We start from the raw sequence: 18444 nt of genomic DNA on the forward strand, positions 1-18444 counted from the left end.
TCACTCCTACGAACTATGCCAATGGTCCGAATAATCCTATAAGCTTTCAAAACGTCTATTTTACTCTCTAAAGTTTTAATACTGGATCACTTAACCCCTTATAGGAAACTTCCCTAAGCGGTTTTGATGACGTGGATACCATGTCGCCTAGCTTTTTTGCCATGTCAGTCCCTCTTTTCTTTTCTTCTTTTCTTATCTTTCTTTTTTCCTTTCTCCACCGAAGTGGAGAGAGAGGGGGAGGCGATGGCTCGGCCAGGCGGCAATCGGTGGCGCGCAGGGGGAGGGGATGTTGGGGGTGGGCTCCATGGAGCTCAGGAAGGGGCATGGCACCCGACGGCGAGGCCGCACCCACGCACATGTGCTCACGGCTTGCACGGTGGGGCGGAGCCTCGAGCCGTCGTTGGCCACCCCGCTCCAGCACTTCCCCGGCCAAGGCGACATGTGCACGAGCACCGTCTCGGTGAGGGGAGGCAATGCCCTGACCGAGGGGGCTTGGGGGGAGCCCGAGGTGGGCTGCCCTTGGTGGGAGGCGGCGCACACGGTGGCGGCCCGGGCCGAAGGGGAAGGGTAAAGGGAGGAGGGAGAGGAGGCATGCGAGTGGCGTAGGTCCTCACTTGGGGCCTCGCAGAGGGTGAGGGAGGTGTGGTCGGGGGCCCCGCGAAGGTGGTCAGGGTGTGGTCGACGAAACATAGGAGGTCGCGGTGTGATGCGGTCATGGTCGGGGCGCCACAGGGGTGGTCAGGCGGTGGCTCAAGGCATGATGTCACGGGCTAGCGATGGCACGACCTCGGTCTGTCGGGGCGGCGAAAGATAGAGCAGAGAGGGGAAGCAGCACCGCAGAGGAAGGAGGTTAGCCGGGTCGGCTCGGCGGCGTGTTGGTTGGCAGTGCGACACGCAGGCGCTACATCGCAGCGCTCCAGCGAGACCGATTGGCTGGGCCTGCTGAGCGACGCGGCACAAGAGCAGAGGAGGGCATGAGCAAGGTGTAGAGGAGATATAGTGAGGAGGAAGATGATGAGGTGGCTGTAATGTGGCAAAAAATCAGGTGATATGGTGTTTACGTCATCAAAATCGTTTAGGGAAACCACTTTAAGGGGTTAACTGGTCCGACATTGAAACTTGAGAGAGTAAAATGGATGGTTTAAAAGTTTAACGGATTATCAGGACTACTGGTATAGTTTGGAGGAGCAAAATAGATTTTTTCCTTTAATATAATATAATAGTCAAAGCTGCATATTATAGATATGTCTTATTAAAATGACCAGTATTTAAAACCTTAGAGTATATTTTATGATTTTGCAGACAATCAATCGACCTAGCTGTCGATGCCTGAGTCAGTCTTATCCGAACAAAGAAACGGGCCAACCTAACGCAACGCGAGTACGCGACGACGTCACACGTGAGATCCATGTACGTACGCTGCGATCGGAACGCGACGAAACAAATAAAAATACCCGCCATGCACACACGTAAGCAATCAGGTAAACTGATCCTTTCGAGAAGGGGGCCGTAGCATTCCAGGTAGCCCAAGTCTGACTTCAGAAAACACGCAGATGGAACATAACGCGAGGGGAGCAGAGCAGTCGACCGACCAAGACGCGCTGCTCTTGCCGACGGCCGACGCCATGCATTTTTGAAGTTGGAACAGATCGCTGCTGTTGATACACCTCTCATGATTCAGATGGCACTGTGAAAACGACTCCAAAACTTGCACGACGCTGCAGTCGCCGGCGGCCGTCCCGAGGCCCCACCAGGGGGGGGGGGGGGCGCATCCATCCACTGGTCAGTCATCACCAACCACGTCACCTCCCACGCGCTACGTGTTCCCTGCGCCCGTCAGACCCCAGAAAACAATCATTGCGACACGGATGTGATCCGTAACGTGACACGTGTTAATTTATTTCTTCTATATTTTCTTATACATCATTTCTTTTAATTTTATCATAACTTCACTACAGTGCGCCAGGCTAGATCTCTAAAGTATTAGATGCACACTTCAGCATATCTAGGTGTAGATGATACATATGTTTAAAACTATATACTATACATAAGGTGAAATTGAATTACTGATAACTGAGATTTATTTTTTTTCTCCGATGCATGTGCACTGAGATGAGGTCATGTAGCTTTGCTCTGCTTCACTGTATGTCATACTAGTGAATTTTTTTTCTCTAATACCATACTTATATCAACTGTAGTAAACTATATGTATTAGATATACAGGAAGCGATACACCATAGTTATTTCAGTAGTGTTAGATTGAAGAGCGATGTAGAATAAAATAACTTGATTCATATATTTAAGGATTAGATGTTTCTCTTCAAATATACATGTTCATTTACTAAGTAAAATACAACGAGTCTATTTTATATCTCGGACTCACCGTTAATATTACGTTCAAAATGATACCACTATATTGTATCATTTTTTAACAGATTTATTCTAATTTTTTTAAAAATATTCTCTAATTCTAAACCATCCTATACTATCGCTTTTATCCGCACAGCTAAAAAAACTAAAATAGATCTGCTCATCCTGAGCCTTCGGCGGCCTGCATCCTTCCAATCGTCACCAACCACGTCACCTCCCACGCGCTGCGCGTTCCTCGCGCCCGTCAGAACCCCCGGCATCCTGCCGTCACGGATCGGTTGTCCGACCGGGCCCAGCGAACCACCTCAACCGCGGCTGACGCGCCGCCACGCCACGCCCGGGCCCCACGAACACTGCCGTGTCCGTGACCGCGCCGCGGTTGGCGCGAACGCTACGGTCGCCGTCTTCCCTACCGTGTGGGCCCCAGCGAAACGACCCCCTGCTGATGCCATCCCCCTCCCCCGCTGACCTCACCGCCCTTTATATATCCCGCCTCTTGCCCATCGGGTCATCACACGACACGGGACAACTCGCAGCTCGCAACCGAAGGAAAAAAAAATCGCGCAAGAGGCTGCAAGAATGTACCAGGCCATCCCGTACAGCGCCAGCCGGCCGTGGCCGCCACGGCCACGGCCGGCGTCGGTGGCTCCCGAGGCGGCGGCCATCGTCGATGCCGTCGCAGCGGTTGCCGAGGAGTCTCTGAATGCGCTGCCGGAGGCGGCGGGTGCAAGGGGGGAGGAGGTGAGGCGGGCGGTGGCGGAGAGCTCGGTGCTGGTGGTGGGGAGGCGTGGGTGCTGCCTCAGCCACGTCGTGAAGCGGCTGCTGCAAGGGCTCGGGGTCAACCCCGCCGTGCACGAGGTCGCCGGAGAGGCGGAGCTCGCCGGGGTCGTTGATGGTGACGTCGCGCTCCCGGCTGTGTTCGTCGGGGGCAGGCTCCTCGGGGGGCTCGACCGGCTCATGGCCGTGCATATCTCCGGCGAGCTCGTGCCCATACTGAAGAAAGCCGGTGCACTCTGGCTTTGAAAAGACGGAGTTCTTGCTTCCAATCCTCTCTCGGGTTGTAGCATATTACTGGCGCTCTTCCTCCTCTTTTTTTTTTCCTTGCTTCGAATTGTTGATGGTGTTGTTAACTTGTTATTAAGTAGGATTTCGATTCTTTTAGGGGAAGAACAGTTAGGAAGTGGAGCGTTTATGTTCAGCGATTTATATATTTTTTTTGGAAAACACATTTATTTTCGGTCATGTGAATCTATATGAAGAGTGCTGAGAATTACCTTAGCTTTTTGGAAGACGGTGTGCTGTTGCACTCGCGTTTCTAGTTTTCCATTTCGTTTTTCAGGTCGTGTCAGTGGTCACATACTACTCTCAATCTCCCATGCATGAACGGTACAAATTCGTTCGCCGCCGGCTAGATCTGCGAGATCGTGTGATTGCGATTTTTTTTTATTCGGAAGCATCCAACAAGGACGTGTGGATCCGCGATCATTCCCCCTGATGCACTAGGCAGCATAATATAACTAAATTGAAGTTTTCTAATCAAAGCATTTACCGACACAACCAGTCAGGAAATTCTTATCAGTCAGTAATTACAAGAGACCCATAATCCTATCTCTGTTAGTCATTGTTGCTTGATCTTAAATCTAGATTAAGGATAACACAGTGACTTCTATCGTATTGTCATTAAAAAAATTAAAAAAACAGTGTTGACAACAAGAAACGGGCAAAAGGAACACTTCGCTCGTCGACCCGAATGCTCCGGAGTCTGGGTGGTAGACATGGTTGGACGCAAGATTTCTACTAGAATAACTCATCTCTTTCTTCTTTCTCACCCTTTTTTCTTAGGCATCTATCCCGTGCTACTTTACCCCACCCGTAAAGTACTGTAGCACTCGAAATTTCTCTACTCGAAATTTCTTGGGCTTGTCAAATTACTGTACCAGCCACAACACTGTTTATAGATGTTGATTGTGGGTCCGGAGGGAGGAGAAAAGTAGTAGAAGGTAGGAAATAGGTAGCTGTTGAAGATGAAAAAAAAAAGAGATACTGTAATAGTATTAGTAGATGCTATAATAATATTATAGAAGATAAAATTTTAAGTATCTACTGGAGATAAACTTACACTACTTCCTCCTCCTCTTATCTCTCATCCATTTCCATGGAGCAGAGGATAGCTCCTGAAGATCTGCCCCGCTTCCAAAACTAACAAGACAGAAACCAACGGCAACTGCTATGTAAGTACGGGTCACTAAAGCACAAAGGCTAGTAGGGAGCGGAATTAAGGACGCTTGGGTAGGCACATTTCTCCACTGCTGGCTCGTCTGGTGCGAAAATAGCAAGAGATGAGTTGTCAGTAGACAAAACCGCACGAAATGAAAACTTGGATTATTAGATGTCCATTCCTCCTTGCTGTCAGATGCAATGCGTACCAGACAAATCATGCACGCACCGTGCATTACGCACTGTCCTGAATGGTACAAGCCAACTACTTAGTATCGCTTACTCTATAAAAAAAAAAGCGACACTCACTTCCATCTCCTTTCCAATTTTGAGGAGCGGTGCGTGCATTGCAACAAGTGTGAATCTGTCGTCCTTACGGTGAATTGGTCACGAATCAAAGTATCGAGCTTGGACAGCTCGTCGAGCTCACCTCGCTCTCAGACCGTACCTGTAATAGTGACGAGGGAGGCGATGGTAGAGGCGAGCCCAGCTCGCTCTCACGCCGTACCTATAATAGTGGATCTTGTGCTGACTTAGTTTTTTTTTAGTTTTAAGTGTAGTTGCATAAGTATATATGCACATCTACTTAGGTGTATAGTTATTTGTAAAAAAATTATGTCTTTAATAAACGTTATGTAAATACGTATGTGTGGTAGATCTAACTAAATTGACGACCGTGGTACGATAGGTACGGCGACAGAGCAACGGGGGAGGCGATGGTAGAGGCGAGCCTGGCTAGCATCCAGACCGTGCCTATAATAGTACTTGTGCTAACTTAGTTGGCTCACTGTTAAATACAGTGATATAAGTATATATATATATATATCTATTAGTTGTACTCATCGAATCATATCGAAAGGTAAGTTGTACCTAAAAAATTATTTAAATTTATTGGATTTGGGAAAGCATTGCAGAACTGAAATGCATGCATGTCTACGTGGACTATGCTTCTAGCCCAATTAAAAAAATTGTGAATTGTGAACACGTCACACCATCGCAGAGAGATTAGCTTGAGCTCATAGCAGAGTACACGCTCCGTCTCGAGAAGCACGTGGCAGGAAATACGGGGAGAGAACGAAAATGACATTGAGCTGTAAAGTGAAGAATGTTCGGACACCAATCGGAAAAAAGAAATGCAAATATAAAGAACTCAAGCAAGTCTCAACCAGTCCAGAATCTAGAAGCTGAGAGCGTGAAACATAAAGACTTCTAGATTTTTCTTTTTTATTTTGATTATAGATTTTCGTCTCAAAAGCAAAAGAAAAAATTGTAATACAGAATCAAATTGTAATACAGAATTCCACAATACATAGTTTGATGAAAATAAACTTCACTACAAAATTTAAATTGTGATAATACATAGAAAAACAAACCAGGTCTAATTGTGGCTGGGCGTAAGCAAGCATGGCAGCTGCAGCACATGGTTCGCAATTCACATTCACGTCACAACCGACTGAGAGACGTGCCGACAAATCAGTGGCAGGCCAAGGGCATCTAGAGCTTAACAGTTAAACACTTTATAAAAAAAACATGCAGATGTAATCCGGTGACGACGGCAACGTACTTGGTCTCACCTACGTGTCTCGAACAGGGCCACGGTACGACGTGAGACGAAGATACGGGAGATCACGTCCTGACATCAACATGTTTGACGAGTAGCAAGTGGTTGTAATTGGATGGCGAATGATACAACTCACACACTGTTTTTTTTCCTCTTGATTGTTACGTTCTGAATTCTGTGGAGATGTTTATTAATTATAAATTATAAGATTTTGTAGTATAATTTAACTGGTTAGATTATGAGAATTAGCTTTACATTATGAGAATTTATTTTTATTTTTTAAGCTAAAATTCATAATCAGACTAAAAAACAAACGTACCTTGGTACTAGTAATGCTTCGCCATGACACCGAGCTGACGTCGTGCCTTTGTACGTCTTCGCATTAGAATACGTCAGCTTGTGCATAATCAATTTTAGCCGCTGCCAGAGGTTTCCAGCACATCATAATGGAGGACTTTGGGCACAATTAGGACTTGGTCTTTGTTCAACAAGTGTTGTAAACAAAATATTTGGTTCAGAAAATCTGGCAGCATCCTCTTGTTTCTTCAGCTGGTGTTTTTCTAGTAGTGTTTGGTTGATATGATATTTTTGGATGGGATGTTTCAGGCATTTAGTTGGAGGATAAGAGGAATAGAATGGCTTCTATAGAAAAATATTTATTTACATACTGGATGAGGAAATTTTAGAAAATTTCTCGAATGCAGCTGTCGTACTTGGAACGTGAGGATAACGATGGGTTGAAATCCTAAAATGAGCGCATTCCATCTCTCCCATCAAATAAGTATTTTAAATTATTATATCCTTAATATATAGACATGATATCTCGTTTCAATTTATCCTCCAAATAAACACTACCTTATGTTACTCCCATTGAACACCGCACATTGGAGTTTGGCCTATCACAACTTGCGTCGGGGCATACTACAAGATATTGAAAGAAACGGGCAGCCTTTGATGCGCAAAACAGAAGCTTAGACAGGCAGATGAGGCGTCACCATGCTGTCGTGCTGACTCTAGAAACTTAGAAGCACTCTATAAGATTAAGATACAAACAAAAAGCTAGAAGTCTTATGTTTTTAGCACCAGTCCACGTTGTAGGGCGGATGAGCCTTAAACACAAGAGATAGTGAGGAAGACTTGAAATGCCGGCTTTAGTTGACTTTTCAAGTGTCTAGGTATTTGGCATCGCCCCCCCCCCCCCCCACTGATTCATCAGCTGTAATTTTGGGGCAGATTTCACGACAGGGTGACCAAGTAAATTGTATTCGATATGCAGAGTTTTCAATGAACTTATCGACAATGTTGAGTTCAAGCATCTTACCCAGACACGAAGCTGAAGCCATGGGTTGGGCAGGAGCGATGTTGTCATTCGGTTGGTCCATGAAAGTAACTAGTTTTGGCTCTAGTCTAGCACGCGTAACCCCTTGAATGATGGAAGAGGCACATCGTTTATAGCCCCATGATAATATCAGGATCTCGACATGGACAGGGTGTCAAGATATGTTCACGTCTACAAAACTTGCACAAGTGGAAAAACAAATGAATGACGAAATCAACAGGCTGGACACTGAAAACGATAAAGGCAAGCAAATCTGATAGAACCTCCATGCGGTTAATTGTAATTACCGTTCCAAATCGAATGAAAATGTCAAAAGCAAGCTTCCATCAAACCTTTTTCTTGTTCGGAAGATCAATTCGTAGCGGCAACTGGTGAATAATAAGAGGGGCTTCAGATGTCGTACCTTTTTTACAAAGATGTTTCACCTTTTCTTTCCCAGATGATCCTGCAGGACACTATACTTCTGGTCAGGTGTCTGATGAATAGAAGAAGCCTGATGTGTTTTCTTTTTGAAGACTACCTGAACTCTTTTTCAGTTTCTTTTGTCAGCTGTAGGCTGTTGTTGTGATGAATGCTCTGTAGGAGCCTGATATTGTGCTTTACTATGCTTCTGGTCCATGAAGACATGAAGTGACGCATCGATTTGGTCTTATATCTGAATTGCAGGCTAAACATCTGAATTAACATTCTCCTGATATTGCCAGGATGCAGCAGCACACAGGCTAAACATCTGAATTAGAGAACAGAGGTATGAAGCAGCAGGCTTTTAAGTTAGGCGATTTGGGGCCCATTTCAGCCGTAGAGATCAGTATGGTTTAGTTTACATGTAGCATAAAAGAAACGCATCAGCGAACAGAGAACACACCATAAAGCGCTCTTCTACGAAGGGCGCAGGAACTGTAGAACATTCGCATTAGCTTGTTTCTGGAAAAAAAAAACCCCAACAAATAATGGGACAACCGCACAAATATGGCTAAGCTCAGTTCACGATGGTGCACACTGGAAGCTTCAGATTTCACATCAGCCAGTCTACTAGGTCAATATTGACAACAATGTGACGTAATACCAAAAGCCTTGCAATGAACCAGCACAAATGATCTTGAACTTTTATACAATGCCCTATCCACTTCACCACCTCTCATGAGAACTTAATGTTGAGATTGTTCTCTACTGACCTCCATATCAAATGGGAATTTCAAGATCCAGCTTCCTGAAAGGTTTACCACTAAGCTTCCTGAATGGAGTGAGTAAAAGCACAAAGGACCTTTGCATTGCAGAGAAGAATCCCTGAAGTCAACTGTCAATTCCTCACAGCAACAACCTTTTTACCCCCTATAGTGAATCAAACCACGAATCAAAATCATCTGATACATTCGAGGGGCCAGATTGAGGAGGGGCACTGTCATTTGAGGTGTTGTTTTGTCCTTGTGCAGATGCAGTTTGCTTCTGCTCATTCAAGCATGATAAAGTGTCTTCAATCAATTCATCCACTGAATCATCAATAGATGTCGTCACATCGATTTTCTTAGTGTATATGAAGTCAATGCTGTGACCAGATTTCAAAGTTTGTTGAGAAGTTACACTTGGAGTAGCAAAACCTTCATTCTGGACAGATACCGAAGTCTCTGAAAGCAAGTCAACTAGAGCATCATCAACAGGTGTAAGTGCAGGCGATTTGGAGGACATATAAGGAGTAACTTTCTCGTTAGACTCACTGATCTTCATATCTTGCAAAGTCGAATCGTGTCTAAGCGATTCATCCAATTCGGAGTTAGAAAGGTGAGTTCCATTAAATGAATTGAGAAGCATGTCAAGTTCTTCTTCTGCAGCACCCACCTCAAACTTCAACCCTTTGCTATGGCCTGTATCAGGATCAGTATCCATGATCCTTGTATATCTCTTATCATCTTCACCGTCTGATTGCACTAGTTGAGTAGTAATCTTGGGCGATGTAGTAGTTTTTTGTTCAAAAGATCGCGATTGATGTCCTGTTTTTGTTTGACCATCAGAACGGATGATACTGGTGTACTCATGATGACTTCCATCTTTCCAGGGCTCTATGTTCTTTATGTTATGTTGAACCGCACTGCCTTCAGAATCAGTTGCCACAGAGGTGTCACACTCAATCGGTATTTTGTTGTCTTCGGATGCATCGGCCTAGGAATAATGAGAGGAATCCAGGGATATCAAGTCAAGCTGAATAGATATGAAAGAGGCTCAACTATAATAGCATGTTTACCAGAAAAACAATATCATGAACAAAACAAGCTAGGAACAGAGGTTTTAATCATCAAGTGCAATGGGTCAGATAGTGCAATACTGTTGTGATCTAACAGAAAAAAGAAGTTGATCAGAAAATTTGGAAGATGAGATAAGCTTTGCTGCTGCAAATGATGGCAGAGTGAGCCATGCAGGCAACTCCCGTGATGACTAGTGTTGCAAAAGGAAGTTGGTTGTGGCCAAAATAGCAAGAAGTGCATCTGTAGCTGCATGAAAGGTAGAGTATCAAAGCACTCTGTCCTTGTCGCAGAAGATAGAGTGATGTGTGGCAGAATTGGACGCTCTAGTGAAGTCTATCAAGGAAGACATCACGCTTTGGTGCAACACAGGCGCACGACACCTTGGTGACCTAAGAGACAGTCTGCGCTCCTTGCAATGAGCTTCTTGCCTTCGGCGGAACATTTGCCAGATTAGTTGCTATATTCTTGTAATTGCTTCGTATGTGTGTTTCGGGTTTCCTCTCTATGTGTGTGGTTAGTGGCTAAGATTTAGCTGCTGTTGTACTTGTCCTAATTACTTTCTACCTTAATTCAAAGATGTGCAGCTCCCCTGCGTATTTGAGAAAAAAAACAGAAAGCCGATGGATATCAACAATAGAAGCAGCAAGAGCCCTAGTTCATGCACTAAGTTATAAACTTTTCAAAATAAGGCTACCACAGAAAAGTGAGCTGGTCGTTGTGGCTTACTAAAAAAAGACAATATTAGTCTTAGTGCAGACATAAAGAACATACCAGATCCTCAGGTAGTATATCTTCTTCCATAAAAAGTCTCTGAGAAAGCTTAAGCTTTGAAAGCTGGTTGGCCAACGCATGCAAATCCATGGAGAGAAAAGGCACCTGACAGTCGGTATGGTATGGTAAGCCCACAATCAGAGGAAGAAGCTGTAACAGTGAAGAGTTTCTATATGCATGGTAAGCCCAGAAGGCAGAACAAAAGAAGGTCCACCAATCCAAATAGACCTCTACATTACTTCAGAACCCTGTTCTCACTGATACTCTAATAGGCCACCATTTTCTAGTTTAACCCAAACAAAACTTTCTTCCACAAAATCCACAAGAAGTTAAGCAAGAAGCCCAAAGTGTGGTTACAACCAGTCTGCCATGATCTATCCATTTTTTAACAATGTATTAGCTACTAGTACATTATCTTTTTTTGAAGAACCTTCGAAAAGGGTAAGGAGTTCTTGCAATTCACTAAAGAAGAAAGGAGTTGATCTAATTTATGAGGAAAACTGGGCCTGACAACCATACACAACTGCACGGTTTATTTTAAAGAAAAACCAGTGAAAACCCGACAACGGCCGGAAATGGGCAGGACGACCACCTGGGGTGACACACCACTACACACCAACGACTTACAAAACGGTGGAGCTCAACATGAGTCATCGTTGCTAAGCTTGTCGAAGTGACAAAAGCAGCTTCGATATCCCACGACAGACCACAACCTCTAACTCCGCGACACTGCACCTTGACACACAGCAACCCACAAGGCACCTGCGAGAGGGAGCCTGCCGCGTGACATCGTTGCCAAGCTTTATCGCACCCCACGATGAAACAACTCCGACTTCACATGACAAACACCCCTCTCCCCCCCCCCCCCACACACACATGTGCCAGCCGACCACTGCGAAGCAAGAGGCAGCTCCGAGGGGGTAGAGGCCTTGCCGAACGACCTAGCCTAGCGACAGACCGGGCACCATACGCGGTGCGGAACTTCCAAGGCAACAGCTTCAAGAAGGAAGCGATGCCGGAGGCGACGCCGTCGCCCATCCAGGAATTGGATAGGGTTTTCTCTCGGAGCCTCCCCACCCCCAGCACCGCGAAGAACCACGGCTTGCCGCCGTCGGCCCGACGCCCACACATGGCCGCATGGAGCCTTGATGCCCAGCATAGAGCACACGACAAGGCACCACAGCACCACGGCAAGGCCGACACCACGGCGAAGGTCGACACCGAGGCCGAGCCTCGGCCAACCACCGACGAAGCTGCCGCACCGACACCGGAACCACGCCGCCGACATGGGAAGCACGCCCAGTGGCAGAGCTTGGGCCAAAAATCAGCAGGGGCCAGTAAAATGGGTTGATCTACAGCATGGACCAGATAGTAGAAATATATGACACGTGAGCCTAAATAGCACTTCATATACCAATTAATTTACATGCTTGTGTTGGACCAGGGGGTGCGGCCCACCTTGGCCACAATCAAGCTCCATCAAGGAGCACGCCACCACAAGCCACACCGACACCTGATCCCGCCGGATCCGAGTGGATCCCGCCAGATCCGCTTCTCCCTGAAAGTGCATCTAGCCCTAAGTGTGATTTTAGTAATTAATGACAATACCTATAGACTAACAATTATGTTAAGAATTATTAGTAGGTTATTTCATATGAGATGCATAAGTAATGAAGCATAGATTCATTGAGGAATAACATGAGATCAAAAGAAATACATCGATGTCATTGAGCTCTTAGTGATGCCCATGAGAAGGAGAAGCTCAAGAAGATTGACGATATGCATTAAAACTAAGTCACTTATGGAACTAAGTGACTAAAGGTATGGCATTGCAATAGAGTTTTACGAACTAATCTATGTGATTTATGCTTGAGAGTGAGTTAAAGGTTCCATAAGAAGGCATGAGTTGAATTAAGATATTAAATATGCTAAGTTGGAAGAGCAAGATCAAGATAAGCTTCGTGGATAACTTGTGTGCTTGATGCTTGTGGTTAATGTCTAAGTGATGAATCAGATGAAGATGATGAAAAGAAAGAAATCTTCCATGCTTGTTGCAAGGGAAGCAATCAAGCAAATTTTATCAAGCTTTTGAAAGATCAAGTGAAGATCAATATGGAAACGAGGATGATCATCGCCATCAAAAGAAAAAGAGTTGATGATGAGCCTTGAAGAGTTATGAGAAGCGTCGATATGTGTATGATGTGTTCGTCAAGTCTGATGGGATTGTTCAAGGCAAAGATATAACTAGAATAAATTTTCTAGTTTTGCCGGTCTCAAGGAGTTTGGTGAGAGATCGAGTTATAGGATTGATAGCCGTATTATCAAGAGGAGCTGCCAAAAGCGTTGCTGGATTGTTGTGTCGAGTACTCAAGCTATATGCTTAGTGCGGGATGAGTTTGTTTTTTAAGTTCGGGGTATCTAAAATGTGTTTTAGATTTAACCTTTTGTTGTTATTAGCTTTTGTGGTGTATGGTATGCCATGTGACATTTATTTTAATCTCTATTGATTAAACTCGTGGAAGTATCGAATGTGTGCTTCAGAAAGTTCCTAGAATACCTTTGTTGACAAAAGTCTGTGTGTATCGGAAGTTCCGATATTAGGATCGGATGCTCCGACATGTATCGTACAGTCCGGATTGTTGAGAACTTGGTGTTCTTAGTTAGTTGTGCGAGAGTTAATCGGAAGTTCCGATGTAGTGATCGGAAGTTTTGATTGTGATCAGAATCTCCGGTCTTGTGCCGAGTTGGGGTTCTCGATTAGGAGTTTGTTTTTGATCGGAAGTTCCGGATCAGGTTGGTCTGTGAAGTTCAATTTTGTTGTTTTGAACTGATCGAAAGTTGCGTGTGTTGAGCACTTGACATTGATTATACGCGAGTTCGAGAGTTTGTTACTCTTAAAGACCGTCGTCTTTTAGATGGCTCGGTGGTGGATTACCGGCGATCTCTTCAAGTGAAGATTGTGAAGAAGCCCGAAAGTGGTAGCGGAACTCACCATCCTCGGAGTGGAGAAAGAGTCGGCTATAGTAAAGATGAGGAGTGCATGCGTGCAATCTCATGAGAAAAATAGTTGAAAAAGATCCGACTCAAGTGTGGCCGAGCTTCCTCAACGGAGACGTATGATATCGATGAATATCCGAACTTTGGTAACAAATTATTTATCTCCGTGTTTTCTTACTCTTATGCATTACATTGATATTCACGCTTGTTAATGAGGAGTACATTTAGTCTATTCATCCCCCTCTAGGCGACATCATTGTCCTTTCACTCCTGAGCTCCCCCGCTGCACCAGAGGTCGTCCCCGACTCCATCTCCACCAGCCACCATGCCGAAACGCTGTCACCACCCATCCCCTTCGCACGCGCTCCTGAAAGCCATCGCCAACGGCCGCTGCACCGGCCTCCATCGCCACCCGCGTGGAGGCCACCGGCCGAAACATCCACCCTAGCCCAGACCCGCCCAGCCAGCCCTGTGCCGACGCCCGACTACCCCGCCGCCACCACCTCCCCGTCAAAAACCCCACCGCTGTTGTCCTTGTGCGGCCGCGCGGGCATCCAGCGGCGCGCTCAGGTGGCGGTGAGGCGAGAGGAGCGGTGGGGGAGTGGCGGCAACGCTAGGGTTGGGGGCCGCCCGAGCCGCCCTCAGGTGCGACCCTATGAATCCCTTTAGAATCAAGGTTTTAGAGAAAGAACCCGGTACGCTAGTACATTATCTATGCTAACATTTCTCAACATTCTAAGATAAGACTGAACCTTATTGTAGGTCCGTGAATATTTTATACAGGACAGTACAATTCACAAAGTTGATATATTGTACCTCAAAATCTGGCGCTAAATCGTCCTCTAATATAAAGTTATCATCAGCACACCAGGACAAGATCTCTTCACCTTTAGCTTCGAGCATAGACGTAGAAACCTGCATAAAATCTAGAAAAAACAGCAAATCAACAATCTTAAAGCAACATAATAAATGGTCACTCCCCGAACAACACGCCACAGGTTTAGCATGAAAATTATAGATTCAACATACCAATTTGTAGAACTATTGAACAAACTATATGTAGTGATTGTGTGTAATGTGATAACAGTGTTGAAGGAATCCTCAGCAACGTCTCTGTTCAGTCTATGAGATACGTGCTGAACTGAAATGCTCATAAGAAAATGACACTGATATCACTACCAAAAAGCAAAGAGACACACTATGGTGTTTAATGAACCCAATAAAAGTTTTCCATATAACGCGATTACCACTCTAGCTTGAAGTGATCGTGCCAAATCGCCAATGAGCCAACTCAATGAACAGATAGTGGCAACGAAGGATGAGACTAGCAGCGGAAACGAAAGGTCGCGGTGCTTGCTTACCAAATGGCGAGTCCTGGGAAGGGAGCCACGGCGCGCTGAGGCCCCGGACCTCGCGGGGCTGTGCCCGTGCCTGCTCTAGCAGGAAGGCGAAGTCGGCGCCCTTGCTGCGCGGCGCCACCTCGCCGGTCCATTCCGCGGCGGCCGTGGGGTCCTCCGCATCGCCCTCGGCATCGTAGCGGTCCCAGTTCGAGGGGAGGTTGCGGCTGCGGGGGCCGGAGGACGAGGCGGCAGCGCGCTTCTGCTTGTGCGCTGCCGCCGCGGCGGGGGTCTGGTGCGCGCGGCGGCCGTGCACCGTGTGCGAGCGCTTCGACTTCGCCGCCGCCTTGGGATCCATCCGGGGAGGAGCGGAGGAGGTGCGAAACGAGAGGAGACGGAGGGGGGAAGGTTTCGCGGTGTGCTTTTGCTTTTGTATTTGCACTTCTGCCCTGCAGTTCGTGATTATTACAGTTACGTCCCTAACCTGTTGTTGCGCTGCTATTGCTTTCCTCCATGAATTTCTAGGGGTATATATTTAATTTTGAAAGTTGAGGAGAGCCTCCTCGCTTAAGATTCTCTCCACTGCCGCCTCCACCGGATCGGCCGCGCACGGAGTTGTAGGCCAAAACCCTTCGTTGGGCTTCAGTTCAGCGACTGGGCGGGCGGCGGAGAGGAGGAGATGCGGTTCACGGCGTCTCCGGTGGTGGAGCTGCCGGTAGGCGGCGCCGTGCTGAAGTTCGAGCAGGACAACGACTCCCTCTAGGTGGGCACCTCCGTGTGGCCCTACTCCCTCGTCAAGTTCGCCGAGCGCTGCCTCCGCGACCCGGCCCTCCCCTTCGCGGACGTGCTCCGGTTCCCCGGCACCCGCGCCGTGGAGCTCGGCTCCGGGTGCGGCCCGGCTGGGCTAGGCATCTCCTGCCTCGGCCTCACCGACATCGCCGCCGTCCTCCCCGCGCTCCGCCGCCTCCTCCCGCGCGCGCCTCGCCTCGCCCAGCTTCACTGGAACTGCCCCGCACACCTCACCGCGCTCGCCTCCCCGCGCCGCTTCGACCTCGTCGTCGCGCACCCCCCCCCCCCTGCCGAACCTCGTCGCGGCCATGGACGCGCTGCCGACGCCGAGCGCGGCGTGGTGCTTCTCGGGTACCAGCTCCGGTCGCCCGAGGCACTCCAGGCGTTCTGGGACGCCGTCCCCGCCGCCTTCCCGGTGATCGAAAAGGTGCCGCGAGAGCACCTCGACTCTGACTACGCCTACGAGGAATCAGATGTATACATACTCCGCAGGAGACCGCGGCAGTGACTCAGTGAGGCGATGATCTATTGCTAATTATTTGCCCGGCAATTTTGCTTGTTCAGCTCACAGGTTATGAGCTTTCAGTTATGGTGACTGGTGAGGATATGTAATGGAAATTGCAGATTTTTTGTCTTGATGAGTCAATGCAGTGTGTGGGTTAGTGGATAACTCGACATATTTTTGATGAATTAGATCAGGTTGATAAGCATTCCACTACAATATGGAGAAGTTATATGCTATGTTGTTTGTTGTTGTGATGAGAGAAGTGCTTACTAAGTGATTTTAAGGATGTTTTATGTTGAGTGCATTCTAAGTTTTTCATGTTTGTAATTGCCTTCTTATGCATTAAACTGTGTGATAGACATGAAAGAGTTAACTTTTACACTTTTGGTCACTGGGCATCTTAATGTTCAACCTTGTGGTAAAACTGAACATTTTCTGTAAGTAACAAACCTTGTGGACTTCTATCCTTTTTCTTGCTGATATATGGGCATAGTGGAAAAGTGAAAATGCTTCTCTTCCTAACTAGCATAAGAGACAAGAAAGTTTGAGCTCTCAGATTGAGCTTCATCCAGCCTTGAATATGCAATCCAAACTGAATATGTTGATAGGATTGTGTCTTCTGTTGTTTGACTTGTTTTATGTTACCCGTGGTTTATGAAAGATTTGTTTAAGTCTTGAGAACAATAGTTGAACTTGTTCTCTCCTGGTAGCCTGGTAAGATTAGTAAAACACCATGAGTTCTGGATGCAGCAATGCTTGTAGCACTGTGAGTTTCTGTCCAGTGTACACATTCCCTGATAACTGATCGAATTCGATGTGGTTGTTTTATTATGTGGCGTTTTAAGTGCATGGAACACTGGATGTGGACACTGATGTGGTTAAAAGTTCAGAATGATTGTGACTTACAGTGGACTTGCACATATGCATAATTCCAGCCCATAGTAGCTTCGTGTAATCTCTTCACCGAGGAAGTTGTATCACTCAGGCATCAAATGTTGAAGCATTTTTGCTCCTGAGGAAATATGCTGAGCATACATATCATATTTTGCTTCCAGGTTCCTGTCAAGTAATCTCCGACAGAGACTGTATTCAAGACACTGGTGGGTGCTTTTTATCGGTGTTCTGTGGCGTAGTACATGACAGTTAGGCCTGTAGTGTTTTGTCGGTGTTCTGTGGCGTAGTACATGACATATGCAAAATTGAAATGTTTTGCAGTCGTAGCGTGATTGCGTGATACTGCCTGTAGTGTTTTGTGTACCACTATCTTTTTCTTCAGTGCTGTATGCGGTTATGCTTGGGAATTAGCATATCTTTTTGCCCAGAATGGGGGAAGCTATATGCAGTTTGCTGGTGTGCTTCCGGGGTGGCAACTTGGTTTTTCTAGAACTGGAGTTATGTCTGACAAAAGAGCTGATCGTTTACTGCCCGTTCTTTTACCTGTATTTCATTTCATTGCACGATGGCCCGTGACACTGTACATTTCGCCATGCGTTGTACTAACTGAAACCGTTTACTGCTTCAGTGCTTCTTCTAGTACCTGTTTTAGAGCTCTGCGACTAAAGATCGATGAGCTAGTGCTGATGTGGTGATGATCCTTCTGTCCTGCAGGATTTTGATGGGTGCATTTTGTGATGTATGTACGTGCATCTTCAAGCATCTTAATATCTTATGTCGATTGGGGAAAATGGGATCATTTGCTTACTTGACAGGACACAGCTGCCTTGAAAATCCAGAATGACATCTGAAGATTATACTTCCTAAAATGACCTTTTGAGACTCGAGGAGGCAGGTGATAATCATTTTGTACACCATGGTTTCTCTTTCTTTTTTCGAGAAATACTGTAGATTATACTTCTCTATAACACTATTATAACATCCCCTTACACTATTACAGTACTCTTTATTTTTTCTATCTCTAACAGTTACTCTATTTCCTACATTTTATTACTCTTCTCCTACTTTCGGACTCATAGTCAATCTCTACGAACAGTATTGCGGTTGCTATAGTATTTTAGTAAATTTGGGATACTTGTTTCTCTCTTCTCAATATTGTAGCACTGGATACCGCATCTGCTGAAGAGCAAATTCGAGCGCTACAGTGTTTTACGGGATAATGTAGCAATGGAACCCAAACCTGCTGGAGATGGCCCATGGATGCGGGATACTGTAGGATGCTTTAGTGCACGTTTGGAGTTTTGCAATGATTAGGTTAGGATGCCCCGTGGATGCAGAAAAATCGGATGATGTTGCAACTTATGTTTTAAAATATTGCAACTATTGTTTTCAAATGTTGTGGTCTTATGTATTTTTATGCACCT

The 18444-nt window shown here is 46.1% G+C and overlaps 2 protein-coding genes and 1 pseudogene across 2 annotated transcripts; 2 read left to right on the plus strand and 1 right to left on the minus strand.

Annotated features, from left to right (window-relative positions):
- The first annotated feature begins 2880 nt into the window (after positions 1-2880).
- Positions 2881-3659, plus strand: LOC133885497 (monothiol glutaredoxin-S9-like). The gene has a single exon (XM_062325218.1). It carries the CDS (start codon positions 2950-2952, stop codon positions 3391-3393), a length of 444 nt encoding a protein of 147 aa, XP_062181202.1. The 5' UTR covers positions 2881-2949; the 3' UTR covers positions 3394-3659.
- Positions 3660-8165: 4506 nt separating this feature from the next.
- LOC133884856 (protein ECERIFERUM 16) lies at positions 8166-15286 on the minus strand. Its single transcript, XM_062324433.1, has 4 exons — positions 14857-15286; positions 14312-14421; positions 10499-10603; positions 8166-9644 (listed from the first exon to the last, which is right to left on the minus strand). Exons 1-4 carry the CDS (start codon positions 15188-15190, stop codon positions 8820-8822), a joined length of 1374 nt encoding a protein of 457 aa, XP_062180417.1. The 5' UTR covers positions 15191-15286; the 3' UTR covers positions 8166-8819.
- Positions 15287-15323: 37 nt separating this feature from the next.
- On the plus strand, positions 15324-16444 carry LOC133884858 (uncharacterized; annotated as a pseudogene).
- The last annotated feature ends 2000 nt before the right edge of the window (positions 16445-18444 follow it).

The sequence above is a fragment of the Phragmites australis genome, chromosome 11 (assembly GCF_958298935.1).
Source record: "Phragmites australis chromosome 11, lpPhrAust1.1, whole genome shotgun sequence".
NCBI classification, from domain to species: Eukaryota; Viridiplantae; Streptophyta; class Magnoliopsida; order Poales; family Poaceae; genus Phragmites; species Phragmites australis.

Coding starts and splice junctions, on each gene's coding strand:
- LOC133885497 (XM_062325218.1), top strand. CDS start 2,950: ATGTACCAGGCCATCCCGTACAGCGCCAGCCGGCCGTGGCCGCCACGG.
- LOC133884856 (XM_062324433.1), bottom strand. CDS start 15,190: ATGGATCCCAAGGCGGCGGCGAAGTCGAAGCGCTCGCACACGGTGCAC. Junction 14,422..14,856: donor TTCCCAGGACTCGCCATTTG/GTAAGCAAGCAC, acceptor TGTTTTTTCTAG/ATTTTATGCAGGTTTCTACG. Junction 9,645..10,498: donor ATATACTACCTGAGGATCTG/GTATGTTCTTTA, acceptor CATTATTCCTAG/GCCGATGCATCCGAAGACAA.